Source organism: Egretta garzetta, unplaced genomic scaffold (genome assembly GCF_000687185.1).
Source record: "Egretta garzetta isolate BGI_Z169 unplaced genomic scaffold, ASM68718v1 scaffold370, whole genome shotgun sequence".
NCBI classification, from domain to species: domain Eukaryota; kingdom Metazoa; phylum Chordata; class Aves; order Pelecaniformes; family Ardeidae; genus Egretta; species Egretta garzetta.
This window is the reverse complement of record NW_009258292.1, coordinates 320,019-340,094: the sequence shown is the minus strand read 5'-3', so window position 1 is coordinate 340,094 and position 20,076 is coordinate 320,019. Positions and strand designations below refer to the sequence as shown.

At 42.7% G+C, this 20,076-nt stretch overlaps 1 protein-coding gene across 1 annotated transcript in view; it reads right to left on the bottom strand.

Moving 5' to 3' along the window:
- JADE3 (jade family PHD finger 3) overlaps window positions 1-20,076 on the bottom strand; it is a 52,534-nt gene that overhangs the window by 30,141 nt on the left and 2,317 nt on the right. The window contains exons 2-3 of the mRNA XM_035892922.1: window positions 8,435-8,494; window positions 7,192-7,274 (exon numbers count right to left, since the gene is read on the bottom strand). Coding sequence (XP_035748815.1) covers window positions 7,192-7,274; window positions 8,435-8,483 — 132 coding nt within the window. The 5' untranslated portion in view covers window positions 8,484-8,494. The remainder of the gene's footprint in view (window positions 1-7,191; window positions 7,275-8,434; window positions 8,495-20,076) is intronic.

Genomic DNA, 20,076 nt, shown 5'->3' with positions numbered 1-20,076 from the left:
TGTAGTTCCCTGGGTCCTTCTTCTTGCCCTTTTTGAAGACTGGAGTGACATTGGCTATCCTCCAGTCCTCAGGCACCTCTCCTGTTCTCCAGGACCTTTCCTAGATGATGGAGAGTGGCTCAGCAATGTCGTCTTCCAGGTCCCTCAGCACTCACAGGTGCATTCCATTGAGACCCATGGATTTGCGGGTATCCAGCTTACTTAAAAAATCATTAACCTGGTCCACCTCAAATGAAGGAAGGTCTTCCTTTCTCCAGGCTTGCTCGCTTACCTCCAAGGACTGGGAAGCCTGAGGGCCAGCCTTGGCAGTGAACACTGAAGCAAAGGCGGCATTCAGTAACTCCGCCTTCTCTGTATCCTCTGTCACCAGGGCACCCACTTCATTCAGCAGCGGTACCACGCTTCCCCTAGTCTTCTGTTTGCTGCTGATGTACTTGAAGAAGCCCTTCTTGTTATCCTTGGTAACCCTTGCCAGATTTAATTCCAGGTGGACCTTAGCCTTTCTAGTTGCTTCCCTACATGCTCTGGCAGCATTCCTGTATACCTTTCAAGTGGCCTGACCCTCTTTCCACATTTCATAGAGCTTTCTCTTTTCTTTGAGTTTTACTAGAAGCTCCTTGGTCATCCATGCAGGCCTCCTGCCTTGTTTACTTGATTTCCTACTCACAGGGATGCACCAATCCTGAGCATGGAGGAAGTGTTGCTTAAGTAGCAGCCAGCTCTCTTGGACTCCTCCATCTTCAAGGGCCTTAACCCACAGAATTTTTCCAAGCAGGACCCTGAAGAGGCCAAAGTTAGCTCTCCTGAAGTCCAGTGTTGTGGTCCTACGTATTGGTCTGCTTCCACCACGCAGAATCCGGAACTCCACCATCTCATGGTCGCTGCAGCCAAGACTACCCCCTACTCCCAGGGTCCTCCTTCTTGCCCTTTTTGAAGACTGGAGTGACATTGGCTATCCTCCAGTCCTCAGGCACCTCTCCTGTTCTCCAGGACCTTTCCTAGATGATGGAGAGTGGCTCAGCAATGTCGTCTTCCAGGTCCCTCAGCACTCACAGGTGCATTCCATTGAGACCCATGGATTTGCGGGTATCCAGCTTACTTAAAAAATCATTAACCTGGTCCACCTCAAATGAAGGAAGGTCTTCCTTTCTCCAGGCTTGCTCGCTTACCTCCAAGGACTGGGAAGCCTGAGGGCCAGCCTTGGCAGTGAACACTGAAGCAAAGGCGGCATTCAGTAACTCCGCCTTCTCTGTATCCTCTGTCACCAGGGCACCCACTTCATTCAGCAGCGGTACCACGCTTCCCCTAGTCTTCTGTTTGCTGCTGATGTACTTGAAGAAGCCCTTCTTGTTATCCTTGGTAACCCTTGCCAGATTTAATTCCAGGTGGACCTTAGCCTTTCTAGTTGCTTCCCTACATGCTCTGGCAGCATTCCTGTATACCTTTCAAGTGGCCTGACCCTCTTTCCACATTTCATAGAGCTTTCTCTTTTCTTTGAGTTTTACTAGAAGCTCCTTGGTCATCCATGCAGGCCTCCTGCCTTGTTTACTTGATTTCCTACTCACAGGGATGCACCAATCCTGAGCATGGAGGAAGTGTTGCTTAAGTAGCAGCCAGCTCTCTTGGACTCCTCCATCTTCAAGGGCCTTAACCCACAGAATTTTTCCAAGCAGGACCCTGAAGAGGCCAAAGTTAGCTCTCCTGAAGTCCAGTGTTGTGGTCCTACGTATTGGTCTGCTTCCACCACGCAGAATCCGGAACTCCACCATCTCATGGTCGCTGCAGCCAAGACTACCCCCTACCTTCACATCCTCAACGAGTTCTTCTTTATTTGTCAGCACAACACTTATAAAGCAGCAGTTTACATTTACAGTCTCCTCACAAATAATAAGACAAAAGCCAAATTGTAATACGACCTACTACAAATGTAATATAGCCACACAGTATCTGAGCACAGATAGTTTAATCTTTGTATAGATGTTTCACTGTATGTGCCCATTTACGGAGGATGAAGCTCTAAGGGCAAAATTTGGTGGGCTCATCCTGAAGACATAGAATTTTTCTTGCTAATACGTTGCAGTCTAGGCTTGAAGTTGCTGAATTAACGCACCTTATTATAGAGGAGTCAGGATACTCAAGACAGGGTGGGGGTTTTTTGGTAGCAAAGTAAATGAAAGACAACGTAATTTTAAAATGGAAACAGTTCAGGCACGTATGCTGACTGGAACAAAAAACTTAAGATGTTACAAAAGATAGGACACAAAGGAGTAAGTGTAGCATTAAATTTGTAATTCTCAAACATCCACACAATTTGGACATGCACTGCAGTAAATCTTAATGTTCAAACCCCTACTCCCTAAAATTATTTTTATGGATTACCTGGTACTCAAGCGAATGAAATGTTGTACTTTTAAGTAGCCATGAATCTTCCTAGCCTCCTTTACAAGCATGTATAGGAAAAGCCAGGAAATCAGATACTAAATCAACCCTACCTAACATCATGTCTCTAACAGTATCTCATGAGCCAGAAGAATGTGCAAGAACACGTCAAGTTTCCTTCTGGTTGCTAATCAGACATAAGCTTCAGATTTTGGGATTAATCCTAACAATCAATTTCTAAAGTGGTATTAATTTATATGGATATTTAGAAAAATATGTACTCGTTATCATCTGTCCAATTCCTTTTTTAATCTTGTTTAATTCTCAGTCTCAACAACTTCCTGTAGCAGATGAGCTTCACAGCCTAATTGCATGATGCATGGAAAGGATATCCTTTTAATTGCTACAGATTTCCTAACTTTTGGCCTCATTCACACACACAACACACACACAGCCCCCGCCTTTCCTCCCCAATCCTTCCATCATAAGGACAGGCAGGACTGAAGCTCTAGCTCTGCTGTTTCCAAACCATTCATACTTCACTGTTACGTCTGATCACTCACTTCAAAAGGTAAAATAGCTTCAGCCTTTTCACAAGCAAGCTCTTCCATGCCCTTATACAATCAGGTCATCTCTATCTAAAGAGTTCAAATAGCCTGAGATGGCATGTCAAAGCAAAAAAAAAAAAAAAAAAAAAAAATCATAAAAATAACCAGTGAGGTTGCATCTCTGACTTACATAAAAAGCAGTGCATTGAAACACATAAGGCACATTTGCCAGAGGTCTTGAGAAGGCTGTACAGATGTCCAAGTTAATTCAGAATTTTCTACGGTAAACACGTGCATAAAGGTAACAGTCTCCTATTCTATTACGCATGGTATATGCAAAGCAATATGGTTTAACCACATTGCCCATTCATTTACGGAACAAAACTGACAACTTTCAAACTGCAAAAAGAATACATTTTCTGCCAAGAGTCAGGTCTTACAGGGTGCTCCTCAGGATCAAGACCCACAATTTATGTGGCAGTGAAATGTCACTAAAAAAAGTTTCACATACCCAAGTAATGAAAGTAGACCACTTACTTGTGGAAGACAAGCTACATTTCACATGCTAACACAGCTGTCACTATCAGCAATGAGGGATTAGAAACTACTAGCACTGTGAGGTTCAAAACCCTATTTGCAGAGAGGTAAAATACTGCCATACTATATGGGAAGGGTTAAAAAAAAAAAGCAGCACAGTGCTAACTTAACTCCTTCACAGTTTCAAGAGGGAGAAAGGACTGGAAAAAAATACACAGAAGCTCGAGTGTCACACAGATCTCTTAGGCTCTTTCGTGACCCCACAAGCCTAAGGGAAAATAAATGGCCAGCCATTCAGGATGGTCCAGCTAATCGGTTTTCCCTGCAAAAATGATTCCAACTACTCTGCCATCATTTTCTGTTCAGCTTCCACAGAGACAGGAAACTGCAAAGTACAGGCTTCATGCTGAGCCAGACATCCAAATGCCTCCTGCCCTGCTACTCCCACACAGCCTACTGCTCCGGCCTGCGAGCCCCTCCTGTCTAGGTTTAAATCCACGAGGGGCAACAGCATGAATGGCATGTGGCCAACATCATCATAAAGGTCTGAAAAACTGTTATGACTTATACTACTGGTGTGCCTGTAACCGTACCACAATTTATTTATTCAAAGTAAATGCTAAAGCTAATGGGATAGCAGAATTTTTAAGTCACCATCTCAGAAGTTTCTGACAGACTGCAATCCAGAATGGGAGCACCAAGAAAAAGCCACAGTCTTGCTTTTGAAACTACATAGACAAACACCATGGTCCGAAGAAGCATTGTTACAGGCTTGCCTTGTTCTCACCTTCTCCAAGGAGGAGAATGGGGGAAGCAGACCCCAGGTCTGACCCAGTAACATCCCTTCTGCATTGATGCAAACCCCTGGGGCTAAGTCAGGCTCTGGGAAAGGGCTTTGACATTTGCACTCCAACACTGCACCCCTTTGCCCCACAGTTAACACCAAATGACCTCGCTACACTGAGGCCATCCCCGCACCCACCTCGATTCTGAAGCACCTGGGCAGGAATTCAAGGCAGAGCAGTCCTCAACTGCAGCCACTTGTTATTTTTTACAGGTGACCACAGAGAACCATGGCACATACAGACAAGTCCTGTGAAGCAACTGACAGACACACTAACTTGCTTGTTGGTCACAGTACCAAACCCGAGCTTTTATTTGGAGAGAGAACCCAGGTACTCGAGTTGGGCTGGAGATGGCTGAGGAAGTGGAAAAAAGCCCATGTATTCACGTGCAATTTAATTGAGAAAGCCAGGCTTACTGCCATGAAAGAAAAATTAATGTATGAAGACCACGAGCAAAAATATTCCCAAACAGCTATTTATAGCTTTGACCTTTCAGATTTTCTGCATCACTAACTCAAGAAACAGCCTGCTGCCTGGCAAGCAGAGGTGAATGAAAGGAGAGCAATGCCAACCTGTTAAAGAGAGCCCTTGCTAAGGGGATGCTGTCAGGCTGAAATTTTAAATTTCTATCTAATAGATATTAGACAACTCTTACTACAAAGAACTTGTGGATTTACAACATGATTTTTGTACAGGTGTGTGGTGGGGTCTCTTTTCAGTCTTTGCTTTACACCCTTGTCACCACTTGATGCATAAATAATCAATTTCAATGCTCTGCTGACAACAGCATTTCATGTAATACACTCTCCAGCATATGCTTTTCAAGGGGTTGGAAGGAGTGCTTGCCTCTAGCAGAAGGAAAGGAAAAACTGATAGCCAAGAGTCTTAGGTACAAGTGGTAGAGATTATTACTGTCACCTTCCCTTCCATTCCCTTTCTCAGAGAATTTTTTTTTTTCCCCAGGGTTCTTTTAAATATTGTCCTTGGGACACTCCTCCAGAAGCGGAGGTTCTAAGGTTTGAGATTTCTTTACTTTCCCACAACCCCCCTCCTGTTTTTCTTTTTTTTTTTCCAGGAGGGGGATCTTAAATGAAAGACGACAAAAAGATGCCAGTATTACTGGAAGGATCACATTATGAAATACATCAATTCCAAGTGTATATTCCAGATTTTGTTCTTCAAAGTTTCATCTTTTCAAACATTAAAGGGCTCAAGATTTTTTTCTTGGAACAGGTAGAAAGCAGCAAAGAAGATCTCAAGAGGAGGAACTGAAAACACTGCTCATTTTAATTCCTAGAAGTTACATAAACAGAACACTTGTACACTATATACATGGACCACACCTTCATGATTATTGTTTGCACATAAAGACAGCATGGAGCAAAGGCAAAGAAAACAGTAATAGGACAATCCCTAAGAGAAAGGGATACAAGAAGAAAGCTGGATTGCTGGGCAGAAAGAAGGGCTTGGTAAGGGACTAGCACTTCGGTGTATTTGAAAAAGCAACAAGTCTGGCAGCATATATTTTTCAGTTCCCATTTGCCCGGCTCGGCTAGTAACAAAGCTACTGCCTAGGCAAACATGAGCAACAATTACAAGACCTCAGTAGTCACGAGCTGGTTTAAGATTAAAATTCTTACAGAACCATAATCCTCAGACCAACATTTTAAAGGTAAAAAGCACAGCAGGCTTTTCTTAACTTTCTTTGGTGGCTGTAAGTAAAACACTGTGTAGCTAGTTCTGGCCAATTTTGCTTTTATTGAAACATTCATGCAAGATTCTCTTTTAGAAATGAATCGTGAGTTTTCCTCAATCGACTTGTGATAAAGATTAAGCTTCCAAAGGAAGGATATGTTCTGTAACATTTACCATGTTCTTTCCAAACCAAACTCATCTAGTTAGCAGCATTTAGAAAAGCAGCATGAAGTATGTTTACTGAATAGCTTTTGCTGTATGAGCACAATCTACATAGCTCATGCAACCTCTCGCAGTAGCATCTAAGCAGGTAAAAAGCTGCTGGTATAGTACACAAAATTACTTCTGGGACATAACTCTCAGCTTTAAATCCTGGAGAAGCAAAGTGGGTCGTCAGTCTTTTTTTCAGTAACCTCAGGCATCAACAGTCATATTAGCATGTCGAAGGACTCGTTTGGAGGGAATGTGATAGCAAGTAAGGGGAATTAGCTACTAGAAACATTTCTCCTATTTGCAGTTATTATCTGACTTCAGCCCTTAAGAAAGCAAGCATCAAATCTGGGAAAGGCAGCCAACAAATCCTCCCCCAAAAAGACTACCGGTGGAATGGCTGATAGGCTGGATTTGAGCACTGGATTGTGCATAAATGCCGATTTATTCAATTGGTGAATATAGATCCAGTGACAGTGGTGACAGGTGTAGAGGTCCTAACAGGTGTGGATGGCAGAGTAAAAAAGCTTGACTGAAGGTAAAAAGCCAAGAGTGAGAAAGCGGCAGAAGATGAGTAAGCACTGTTCATACATATCCTGCCCACTTAAGTGCCCCACTGTTTTATCCTAAAGCAGAAAGGAAGGATCCTTCCCATGCACATGAACTGCTTCTTCCTGTGGCACGCTCTCAAATCACAGGACCATCCCAGCTTTTTCAATTTCAAAATGATACTAAATTTCAGGGGAAGAAAGAACTACATGTTACTGTCTGCAAATGCCAGAAGTCATTTTGGGACATCAAACACCAGAGCTCCTATAATGCTCGCGCAGTGGGGAAAACACAGTTTCATGGAGAATTTGACAGGTGACAAAAGGACTCACTGGCACTAGTTCAAAGCTCACGATTTCAAGGCTTAGAAACATGAAAACTGTATGACAAAAAAATACCAGTGACCAATCTTAAACCCTGGTTCTTACCTCAGCAGGTTTCTTTTGTTCATTTGCTGGTGTTTTTGACTTGCTCCTGTATTTAGAACAAGAAGAAAAGGAAGTGGAAGGACCTGTTAAAAAAAAAAAAAAAAAAAAAAAAAAAAAAGTACCATTATAGCTCGTTTCAATTCATTTAATTTTTCAGCAAAACACAAGGCACTCCAATCTCTTGGATTATCATAATTTTTTGACAAGACGTGGGCAAAATCTCTTAGGCAGTCTGTAGGCTTGATTACAGCTCCTCCTGTTCCACTCGCTCTTTGTAAAACCACAGCACACTGAGTTTATGGGCACATTCTGCTCTGCCCAATACAAGCATGAGTAAACAGAAACAAGCAGGCAGACTTCCCTTCATTTCCTTTCTAACAAAGTGGAAGGAGGAGCAAAACCAAGGACAGTTTGCAAGTGCTAAAAAAAAAAAAAAAAAAAAAAAAAAAAAACCAAAAAAGCAATGATACTAAAGCATGCTGATGAGAGATGCAAAAAAATTGTAGCGTGATGTCGAGACATTTCTGGGCAAAATGTTATTTGAGTACAGGATACACTGATGACTTGCAACAAATATGACAATGAATCATCATTATGTATAGAGTTACTAGATAGGCACAGGCTTGTAAGAAACAAGCAAGACCATGCCATACAGGTGGTTTTTTTGTGGATAAAATGGGAAGATGCAACCTCAGGCAGATGTTTGCCAAGGAAGATTTAAAATGTAACTTTACTAAATTGTATAATAGACCAAAGTGGATAGATCAAGAACCAGCATAAAATGACATAACAATCAATATACTGGGTATAACTATCTTATATATAACTCTAACACATCAATGCTTAATAGCTTGCCACCCCCAGTAATTTTGAAGCTGAGGCTCTGAACAACAAGAGACAATAGAACTCCTTTTAAAAATAAGTAACTAAAAAATAGTACTCTGGGCAGTAAAATTTCTCTTAAATTACAGATTTGTCTTTCCCAACTCTGAAAAGGAAAGACATACAAGTTTCTCTTCAAATTCTAAGTAGACTCAAAACTACCCCCAGGTTTACAGGGGTCCTTCACCTCATTTTCCTCCCATAATAGGATTCAGAACACCAAAGACCACAGAACGCAAAAAGAAATCAAGCAAGAAACATTTTTTTTTAATTATAAGAGGTGAAACAGTTTGCCCTCAAACCACAGAAGGAAACCACAAGGGGGTGATAGACCAAAGAAAAACGAGTAGGTATTACTTACTCTCATTGTCTGAACTGTCACTGGTGCTTAGATGCCTGTGGCGTTTCATCCTGACGCATCCTAAAGAGAGAAGAAAAGTTGATGGCAACCATTCTACCAGAAAATCACCGGCTGCTGGCTGACGCCAAGCTCTTCGCACTAAAGGCAAAGCTCCTCTGAAGAGCTTTCAGGCACAGAAATAATCCCAGTTCAGCCACTACATTTTATTTCTGCAAGCAACTATTCGACCACCGTATTATTTGTGAAACCGAGCACCCTCAAAACCAGCATGCCTCTGCTGGGCAGAGCTTGCTTTAATTTTTGCAGAAAGGAGGGCAACCCGCGCCAGCTGATTCCCGGCAGGGCGTGAGCGGCGCTCTGCTCTCGGAGGAGACTCAATGTCCCATCTGTTCAGCCAGAGGAAGAGTTGCCATGGTGGCAGTCGCTAGCTGAGAGACGGGTGGAGGCCAGGAAATAAGGTGGATGCACAGCAAGGCAAGGATTTAGAAATGTAACTCACCTTAAAAAAAAAAAAAAAAACAACCACCAAAACACCACCACCAAAAAACCCAGCTCAAACCAAAACCCAAAAGCTAAAGGCATCCATGCAAAACAAAAGGCAGATTTTAAATAGGGACAATTATAGAAAATGGTGACTGATGCCATTTCATTTAAATCATCCGATCACCGCTTAGTTCACAAGAAATGTGGTTTTTGGAAGTTTGAGAAGTGATCAAGGGTATCGCTGAGAAATACTTCCGTGGCGCTGCACCAATTCCATTAAAAAAGGTATTGAGCTGTTTGAAATTGATTTTTGAACATGTAATGCATACAGAGAACAGGGAAGAAGAAAATTCTGCACCGCTACTTAATAAAAGAAATATCAAAATAGTGATCAGCTATATACTCTAAACGAGTGCCAACAGAAATCCACATACATTCTTGTAAGTCCTGCCATTCTATAGCATTCAATGTTACAGTTGCTAAATAAGAACCAGTAACAGTTTACAATTAATAATAGTAAATCAAAATCACCCCTATCTTTTTAATGGATTGAATGAGCAAATCATTAGAGAAAAGTAGTAAAAAACAATTCTGCAAGAACAGATGACAATTTTTTTTATTTTTTTTTTTTTTTTTTAAGCAGAAGATAGGCACAAGCAGGTCACAGACAGCTGAACCCGGAATGCCTGCAGGATTAGAAGTACCAGCCTGGCCACACCTGAAGCACAAGCAGCTTCATTTCTTAAACAAAACCACATGCTGTTAAAGCAACACAGCTAAATACCCCATTTGCTAAACCCTCTGCGTTAGTTACTGTACAACGGGTCTTGAGATTATCCAAAGACCATGGGATAAACAAGATTTCCAGATAAGAGAAGCCTGTCCAAAGGCTTTGAAGAGATTGCAATTGAATTGTCTGCAGCACAAGTGTTTAATTTAGTGGAAATTTTCAGCAGCCTTTATATTGAAGAGAGTGAGTTTACTGAATCTAAACGCAATGATCACTCACAGTTTAAAACAATCCTTTTGACCTGTCTGTTATAACAAGACACTGCCCACACTCCTGGAAGCTGAAAAATGAAGCGATGCATGCAGTTTTCAAGCAGGTAGATACAGAACTCCTGAGTCAGGTATTTAACCTGGGGGGAGGACAGACGGACACAGTGGTCAACAGGATGGGACATCAAAAGGTGTCATTTGCATCAGTTAATCAAGCTATAAACTCCCAGTACATAACAATCAATTTCACATTGATTCACCTTCTCAGCACTCAAGCAAGCTTGGGGCAGCAAGGCAGCCATGCTGTGTACAAAGCCCGGTGTCCAACAGAAGAGTGACATCAAAACCAAAATGCCCAAACCACTGCAGACTTCACTTCCAGCTAGCAATGGAAGATGGCTTGTGCAGGCACCAGTCAGATGAAGAAACTTCCATGAATCTCTTAGGCAAAAGCTGTCTGACAGGTAGAAGGCACTTGGGCCAGAAGGGCTTGTCTTTGTGCATGCTTTGGGGGCACTGGACTCGAAGTTAACTGCTGTATAGCCAGGGGAGGATTAGAAGACTACTTTCATCTTGCCAACTCAGGAGGTTTAAAGGCATGGACTTTGATCAAGAGCAAATAAAATGGTATCGTCTATTTGAGAGCTTGTACTCCAGCAGCCAAACCCAGCCCCCCGGAGCATACAACCCTTCCTAAAAAGGAGCAGGTTCTGCCCATGGCAACACCTTCTCTGCTGGCAGTCTTCAGTTCCAAAGAGCCCTGGCTTAGAGGCCATCGGGCATGTTACAAGACCTTGGGAGATGATGAAAAGACGCATCTAGCTGTGCTGAGCCGTATCACTCGCTTCCATTTCTTAGCAAGAAATCCAAGTGCTTGCTGCTTGCTTTTGTTTTTATGTTCAGATGAATTTTTGAGCAGTTGTTAAAAGGTGCTGAAAGCTTATGGCAGGTGATTCCCATCTCTTACAGTCTATACAAACATGCAGCAATAAAACCTTTCCACCCTGTACTAAAGACAGCTATCTGCAGAGCACAACATGAACATTCAATTAAAGTAGGGTCAAACACGAGGCTGAGCGAGACAACCGCAGGAAGGAACACCCAGGAAGCCTGGACTCCTGCCTGGGCAACTGGGAAAGCAGAGAAGAGATGGTTACTTCAAAGACCGCTTACACAGAAACAGCACGCGCAAGAAAAACTTAAGAACAGAAAGCACACCTCTGCCAACAACTCCACAGGAGAGGGGGAAAAAAACCCCAAACAAACAAAACTAAAAAAAATTAAAAAATTAAAAAAATTAAAAAGTTGTATTTGAGAAGTGGATTTGTAGCAGCTCAGGCAGGAGATTTACACCTCTGTCATAGCAGCCAGAAACAGAAAAAGCAGGCAACTCAGGGTAAAAGCCCCAAATAGTAATAGCATTGGATTCCTGCCTGAATTTTTGCAGCAATATTAACAACAACAGTGAATAAAGGCCCGCAGTGCTACAACAAAACACAGGTGTGCTGCGCTCAGTAAGATAGGTTATTAAAGTGACCAACATGCTACAAGTTCGCCATGTGCCCCCACATGATGCAGGAGCAGCAGCAACATCAGGCCGCCAGCATTTCCCTGACTTCCCAAACACTGCTGCCCATATTGGGAATTTTGCCCTGGAGCCAAACCCAATGCTGGATCCAGCACATTTCTGCACTTTCAAGGAAAGCCAGGAAAAAAGCCACCCTGCACTCACCTGGATGAAACTAAACATGGATCCCAAGCTAAGAGTAATCAATGTATCAGCCAGCACGCGCAAAAATCTGACTAAAAGGGTAACGCTGGTTATTTCCAAAAATCTAGGGGAGATGTCTTGTCATTAATGATTTCTAGATTCTGTTTTCTCCTTTTTGCTTATTCACAAATACCTGCACTGATGAAGCAAACAAGAAACAGCCGCTTGCCTCCACCACCATTCTCTCCTCTCCCTGAGGAAAATCAACCTTGCACTGACTTAGGGCACTTCCCATCTCTGAAAAGCTAGTTACCATGCATTACTCAAAAAAATCAGTCAAGCAGCATATGTAAACAGCAGACAGTTAACAAAATTTCTGAGCCTCTTTCAAAGCAAAACCCCATTTCAAATACCTGCAAGAAAAAACAGCAACAAACATTTTTCCCTTTTCAGTTTGTGTCTGAGTAAACAACTAAATTTACCAAATAAACTATTAAGTTTATCCTCCTGCTCTGACACATTCCTCAGCTGAACTATGCAGTAACAGAGTTAGCAGAAAGAAGGATGAGGTATCTCACAGAGTCTGAAATTTGCACAGCATATTAGGCAAGACATCAGTGACAAGCGTACAAAGTGAATCCTTAAATCCCACCAAGATTTCTGAACAAAACACTGTCTCCCAAGAGGTAGCAGTCCTTCCTGCCTGGCTTCAGTTTGTTTTCAGAAAAAGGTTAAACATATTCATACGCTACTCAGTACCTGTCTAAGACCTACACAGAAGGAAAAGGCAACCAAGAAATTCAAGGAACTGCAACACAAATATATCCCAGACCCGTGAGATTCTATTTCTTCACATTTTAAAATAGACTGACAAAAATGTAACTGGCCACAGCACTAAGAAAACTTTCAAATGGGACAAAAAATAACCTTCTTTATCTTATTAAAAAGAAAAACAGCATCTATGCATGAAAACCAGATGACAAGCTACATGCAAATCTCAGATTAAAATTCTGTGCTTAAATTTTTACAACATGGCTTGTCTACAAAAAAAAGGCAGAGGCAGTAGGTAGAAATTTCCAAGTCTCCAAAATGTGGTTTATGTAACTGTTAAATTTAGATTAGGAAGCAAATTGTCTTGAAAGGTCTCCAGGAAATGTAGTACAGTAAAACCATTTAAATAGGTCAAATTTCATAGTGAACTGCCAGGGAAATTATGAAATACGAGTAGAGTTAATACAACCTTTCAAACAACTAGAGGAAGAGAGATCACTTGTGTTTGGGTTTTTTATTATTATTTTTTAATATCCTATCCAATCTCACAAAAAGGCTACATAAACTGGAAAAAACACCCACTCGGAACTTGGGTTAGCAATATTTGCTGCACTGAAAAGGTTTGAAAGGTTAAACAATTCATAGAAAAGGAGTTTCTGTAGAAAAAGTAACATTGTTTCTTTATTTGACTCTAACCAGAAAATTTAAAAAAATTAGTAATATTAGTAATTCTACCTAAAGAACCCCCTAACGGAGTGACCACATCTATCCTATCCTCCCCTCACCCTCAAAATAGCATCTTCTTGAATTATTCTCCAAAGACTGTATCGGGCCTCACACAAAACAACAACTTTTCTTGCTACCATTTCAAACTAAGTCTTGGTTAACATCATAATCTGTAACTCAAGAAAGGAGAAATGCACCAGTTTTTAGAAGTGGCACTACCAGCAACCGATTCCTTTGTCATTAGGTAAATAAATAATTTTAGTATTCAAGGAACTGCATGTTATAGAAATCTGGCTAATAACATGGGTCTGTATGAAGTGCAATAGCGACTAGCCATAGCCTCAAGCTCTGTTTTCCGTACACATTACCTCTTTTTATAAGGCAATTTGGCAGATGACACGAGGATACCATGGGTTTAAAAATGGTGTGGGGTCCAAAATATCATCTTCCAGCATGACTTATCCTCTGAAACAGTTAAATTCTGAAGTCAGCTGATAGATCATAAAACTAGGATGAAGCAGCCCCAAATATAGTCTCCCCCTGCATTCATTTGTGGATTATGGGCCAAAAGGGAACCCTGACATCATTTTGTGTGCCCTTCTACAATGATGATTCATCATTCGGTCTAGTGCAAAGCACTTTTATACCTATCATTTTTGCTTTGTGAGTATAAAATGAGGGTAAGTGATGCTACTTCACATCTGTAACATGCTTTGACGATACAATAAAATACAGCACATCCCAAGTGTAACTGCCTTTCCTACCTTGAAAACAGAAGGGCAGCTTTTAATTTCCGGCGCTGCGTCCGCACATCAACCCACTGGGAGGGCAGGGGGGACAGATTTCCACCAGAGGCCTTCAGCTAAATTGCCTCACGCCAAGCAGCTTGTTAAAAATCAGAAATCCTTCTCAGAAGAGCAAGTCTCCAGCAACACGCAGCACCACCATTACCTCAACAGAAACTCTCCAAGAGGCTAGGAAGAAATTAAATCGTGCTCTCTTCCCTGTGCCTCCTCGACACCCAGCAGCGACCAAGCAGCCTTATTTTCGTCTTTGAAGCAAGCTGCACGCCTCGGCCTGTACACAGAGCAGCCAGGTGGGCCAGGCTGACATGGAAATGCTTCTGCCCATCAAACGCTGCAGCTTGAGCATTAGCAGCCTGAAGACTGTGCCCGATCTGTGCAGAATCAATTTAAAAAAAAAAAAAAAAAACCACACCAGTCTGTCATTAATTCAAGCAAATACACCAGCGCATACATGGTTCTGCTCCTTTCTTATTTCAGTCCTCATAATTACTTATTGCTCCTGAACACAACGCTGCTTTTGCACCAGCTGTTTATTAACAGAACTATTGTTTTCCTAAAACAGCAGTAGAGATTTGGACACACACAAAAAATTATTTCCTCCAAAATACCATATTGAGTTTGAGTGAAAGCCTGCTTTTAAAATAAAAGGGAAAACAAGAAAAAAAAGCACTTCCTCCCTTGAAACCACAGCCAGGCGGGCACTGCCTGGCATTGCCACGCTCGCACGCCTGAGGCATGTCTGCCCGGCCGCTCCCAGGTGAGCGCTCCTCGCCCACCTCCCAGCTCCTCGCCCACCTCCTGGCATTGCTCCCAGTCGGGGGAAATGCTAAAAGGGAGGCACAGCCCCCGAGAAAGGGAACCACCGCCCTCAGCAGGGTACTATGCCCGGTATCACTGCCTGCCTGTGGCTGCGGGGGGCGACAGCCCAGCCAGGCAGCCCTCCCTGGGGGAAGCAACAAAGCCCCCAGGGCGATGGAATGAGAAACAAGTTCCCAGGGGGAAGTCATGGTGGCATTAAGCACACAGGCAGCCCGTGGAGTTGCCACCATCTCTGCCGCCTTGCAGCAGGTCGTGCTGGCGGCAAGCAGGCCCACAGGGCAGGGAGGAGCACCATGTCACTGGAGGGAAGCCATCACAGCTCTCCCTTCCTCAGGCCGGTGTCACGCAAACAAACCGCCTCTTGCCAGGCTGTTGGGAAGTCCACATTGGCTAATTGATCCCCGAGGGAAACCCCCAGGAGGCAGGGGATAGCTTGCATACAGCCCTCTAACAACGCACAGGCAGCAAGCCTCGTGGAAAAGCACCTACCCCCGGCTACGCACGCCCAGGGAGTTCATCCGCTCTGAAGAGCGCTCAGCAGGGGAGACGCGGTTAGCCATCGTGTGTTGTCTGTTTTACAGGGCTCCCTCAGAAGAAAACAGGTACCGACATTAACACCGAGGCATCAAATAACCAAGGGGCAAAAGGAAAGAGAAAACCCCACAAGCCCACATGTACTTAACGAAGACGAAGGACAACGTCCGCTTTGAGGAAAGACTGCTGTGGATGTAGTGCTACTAAAAATGGGCCAGTACCAGGTCATCACACCCAGCGCTAAGCTGGGTAAACAGGGAGCTGGCTGCCCGGGAGCTCCCCCAGGGGTTCGACACCCAAAGATGGCCACGTGCACCGGTATCTGCAAGGAGACTGCAGTCATGGGCGTGCCAAGTGCCGGTGAGAAACAGGAGCAGCACACACACGCCTCACCAATATGACTGAGCAGAAAAACCTCAGAGAGCGTTTAGCTTGGGCTTTCTATTTTAAGAACTGGTATGATTCACGTTACCTTGGCTCTAAGTGTTTTGCAGCCTTTACTGTATCTACTCTCACGATAAGCAAGCACTCAAAGCCCTGACATTTCAGAGCTACGGCGCAGAGCAGCCATACATCACGCGGGGAGCCCCCGGCAAAGCAGGCAGCTGCATCCAGGTCTTCCAAGTGCGTATGGAGTCGAACAGAAGAAAAGAATCCCTGTGATGCACAAAGTCACAAAGTATTGTCATGCTGTTGTACAGCGACAAAATTGCACCACAACAAGGAGTGGAGATTAAAAAAACCCCAAACAAACCCCAACCCGCAAAGCATCACTACTTAATTGAAAATTAGGCAAAACCCAGTATTACACTAGTTCAAGTGAGGCTGCCGCTTTGCCCTATCTGCCTGATGCTCCCAGCAGTTGCCCACTTTCTATGTTTCACTGCTCCCCAGCTGTACTAATCCATGCTTTCATGACAAAACACAGGTAAGGAATTAGTATCACTGGTAGTATTTCCTGCCTGTGTTCCTATCGAAGGAAGGCAGGCTCTAGAAACGGATGCACTATTTGGGATTAAGAAAAAGAACTTTTCTATTCATAGTGTAGGCAACAGTTCTCATATCCTTCAAGATACATGCTTAAAATAATCAGTTAATTTTTTGGTACTTGCTAATAAAGTAGGTTTTCACTGTTCTTGTTTTTTTTCCTAAATCTCAAATACTAGAAGAATCAACAACAGCAGCCTGCATTAAATATTTTATCTGTTTTGACTCATTTATTTCTTGCTTATAATGCTTTGAAGAGGCTTCCCGCTTTGCTGCAATGTTTTGCATCACTAACAAAACCTAAAGGATTGCAAAAGGCAGAAAACATCAAGTTGTGTCTTTGTATTCTACTCAAAGGATAAGAGAAAGCAAGGACACAAATATTTTCCTATAGGAAACATTAAGTTGATGATTTCTTTCTTCATCTGACAAGAAATGGTTTTCATTTACAAGTTGAAAATAAACACTCTGGATGCTAAAGTTTTCTTCAAGTAAAAAAAGGGTACCGAGGGGATCATTGGATAGGAACAATTAACAGAAATATACTGTTACAGCCAAAACTCAAAACAGTATCTGGAATATTCCAAATCATTGGTTGACTACTGACATCCTACTATATTTTCTAGCATTTCACACATGACACATTTATATGTGGTTGCACTATTTAGTTCTCCATGTGAAAACATCAAAGCGTGAGCAAAAATTTACTAGGGGATTTGTTAAAGCACTTTTTATTTTAAAAAAACTTTTAAAAAAGACAACAAAGTGTGCCTTAACAACTAATAAATTTAAATTAATTTTAATGGCCAGTCAATTAACGTTATGTGCTACAATCTGTAATATACAACACACCAAAGACATTGAGGGGTCTTTTAGTCAGACAGATTTAAAATAGATTTCTAAAAATAAGTAGCATTCCAGGTTTATCTAAATCATCAAATTTAGGTGGGAGAAGACATCATGAAAAAGATACTGTGACCAACTGACGCTTGGCCATTTTTAAGTACAGAGCAGAGGCAAAAAGAAAAATAACTGATCATTTCTGTAATAATGCAAGGTGCAGCAATGACAAAATAAATAGCAAACTTGCCCACTGGGGCTGACGCTCCCCTGGAAAGGGGAACCAAAGGATGATTGTACTTGCCCAAGGTTTCTAAAATGCCACATCTTGTTTGAGAAAGCAGTCAAGAGATGCGTCCTGAAGACCACATGAGGACCAATTTCTCATCGAACAGCCAAGTTGAAGCCAAAGTACTGTTATATTTTTTTGAACGAGGGGACACACTGATCAGGACTGACCATTAACATTCCTCTAAAGTCCTCCTTCCTCTTCCTCTCCGTTGACTAAACAAGATTAAAATGAATAAGACTAGATCACCACCCTTCTGCTGTTCCCACTGGGAAGCATGTCCTACTTGAGCTGTGCTAAAGCCGAGTGAGTAAATGGAGGTGGCTTTTTTTGGCACAGGAAAAAAGGTGCCGCCCCACAGGGTGGATGACAAATAGCACTGGTACTTGAGTAAGTGGAGTCAAAGTACAGGAAAATACTATCCTTTCCATCCTGTGAGGATAAGGAGCTATCACAGCTGGCCTTCCAAAGCTGCAGGGGTGTGAGATAACGAGTCTGACTCCAAAGCAGGTCCCTTTGTCCATTCTTCACTCTTCTACTGGGAAGAATGAAAAAGGTGTGGAAGCAGGGAGGTGCCTCACCACATCTTTATTCATAAGTAAGAGCCCACAACATGCTGCAGCTGCTGCAATTGAATCCCATGCTGTCAAGAGCAGTAATAAAATCTCTGCTGAGAAACAGGGAGAGAAAATGAGAGATTGCAACTAAAAATGCGTCTATAAAAATTGAACAAAACACCTTTACAGCAGAGTCACTCTTAAGACTCCATGACACAATGCAAAACCTGCACAGTTGATGTGTTTCGTACGTGCAACTCCAGTTGGTCAGTGAGGTTTTTATAAACCTGTAAAGAAGTCTCCTTTCTCTGCAGGCTCCGACCCCGCACAGCTGCAGCTGTATCAGTTACCAGGGGCTCTGCAATTGAGAGAAAGCGCAACTGAACCCGTGCTCAGGCTGCAGCGGAATAAAGCCACCTGAAACTCCTCTGCCACTATCCACCTTCCCAGCTCTGCAACAGCACAAAGTTCACGCTGAAGCTGTGATCCAGGAGCAGCTCAGGCATGGTCTGTCCGCTCCCTCGGACGTCCCTGCCAAGGAGGCTGAGCGCTGCTGCCCACCCCAACACCAACTACGGCTCCCAGTTAATACACGCATAGCCATGCCACAGCACCCACGGGACACTTCCGAAAGGTTTTAAGACGACAAAACCACACACATTAATTGAATGCCTTTAAAAATGGGGTCCTTGGGCATTCCCAAATCAGCTGTAGCAGAAACTATTGTAGGAGGAGAACAGGATGGAGAGCTGTGCATTGATACAAGAGAGGCATCCTTCCGGCAAGACCCAAAAGCAGCGGCAACAAGCACCGATACCAGCCTGTCTGGTTTCATTTGCTACACCTGCTGAGCCACATGGAGAAAGCTTTATGGATGAGCAACACTACCAGATCACTCATTTGGGCTAAGAGTAAGTGAGTATCTTTTCCCTCCCTCTGGCACCACTGGAGAAAAAGTATTTGCAGAACATGAACCTCCAACTACAGCTGTAAGGTAAGCGTGCCGTGGCTTTAGGGTAAGAAATTAAACAGACTGAGACGACCCAGCTGAGAAAGGAGGATGCAGAACAGGAGAGACCTGCCACAGGCGGTAAAAAGAAGTGAACAGGTTGAAGAGACTACTCACTGCTTCTCATGGCCCAGAAGACAAGGGACACAAAAAGTTATGGAACAAACTTCAAAGGAAGGTCATTAAGAGCGAAAAGAAAAAGTCATTTTGTACAAAAATTACTTAGAGAAACTCAGTGCTATGGGATGGTGCAGGGGTTGAAAAGTAAACAGATTGAAGAGTTAGGCAAATGGAGGACAAGGGCTATTAAACACAGTACGTCATGTCAATCTGCTAGAAAACCCAAAGTAAAAATTTTACAAGAAACAGTCTCTATGACATTTATAATGTTTTTTTCCCTAGGTGTCCACTGTTGACTATTATTGGAGACAGCAATTGGCCTAATTCTCATCTGAAACCAGACTTACTCATAACAATTCAAGTCTGTGCAATGGATTTTTTTTTTTTTTTTAACATATCAGTTCCCAACCAGACCTCTGTGGACTAGAGATCAGACAGGTGGCCTGTAAGGCCATGATAAATGCGTGTGTTTATCAGACAAGATCCTGATTATGATGAGCACAACCACCAGAGACTTTGACAGTTGACACACTGTTACCCTGAGGAGTCTGTTAATTGCTTTTCACTGTAGAGAGCTGTTTTAGTCAAAATGATTAAGGAAAAGATTAGATAATTCCCACTGTGTTAGAGTTGTTGCTTTTTATTTAAAAAAAAACCAAAACACCAAATTAAATAAACATGCTGTGCAAATAGAGCCTACACGCACCTTAAGGCACCATCCATTCAGGATTTTCTTTTGGAGAGCCCAAAAGAGTGAAAGGAGAAACACAAAGCATCCTGGAACAACCTGAAACGCATGCATGTATATGAACACGCATGCATGCACACACACACACACGCCCTACTCTGCACCTTGCAAATCTGTGCGAAGGAAAGAAATCTCTGCCTTACCTTATTGCCACTGGAAGCACAGGTATGCCTTCTATACATTAAACAGTTTAGTCTTAAAATCACAATTAAGCATTGTTAAATTCACTGCTGAAACCTCCTT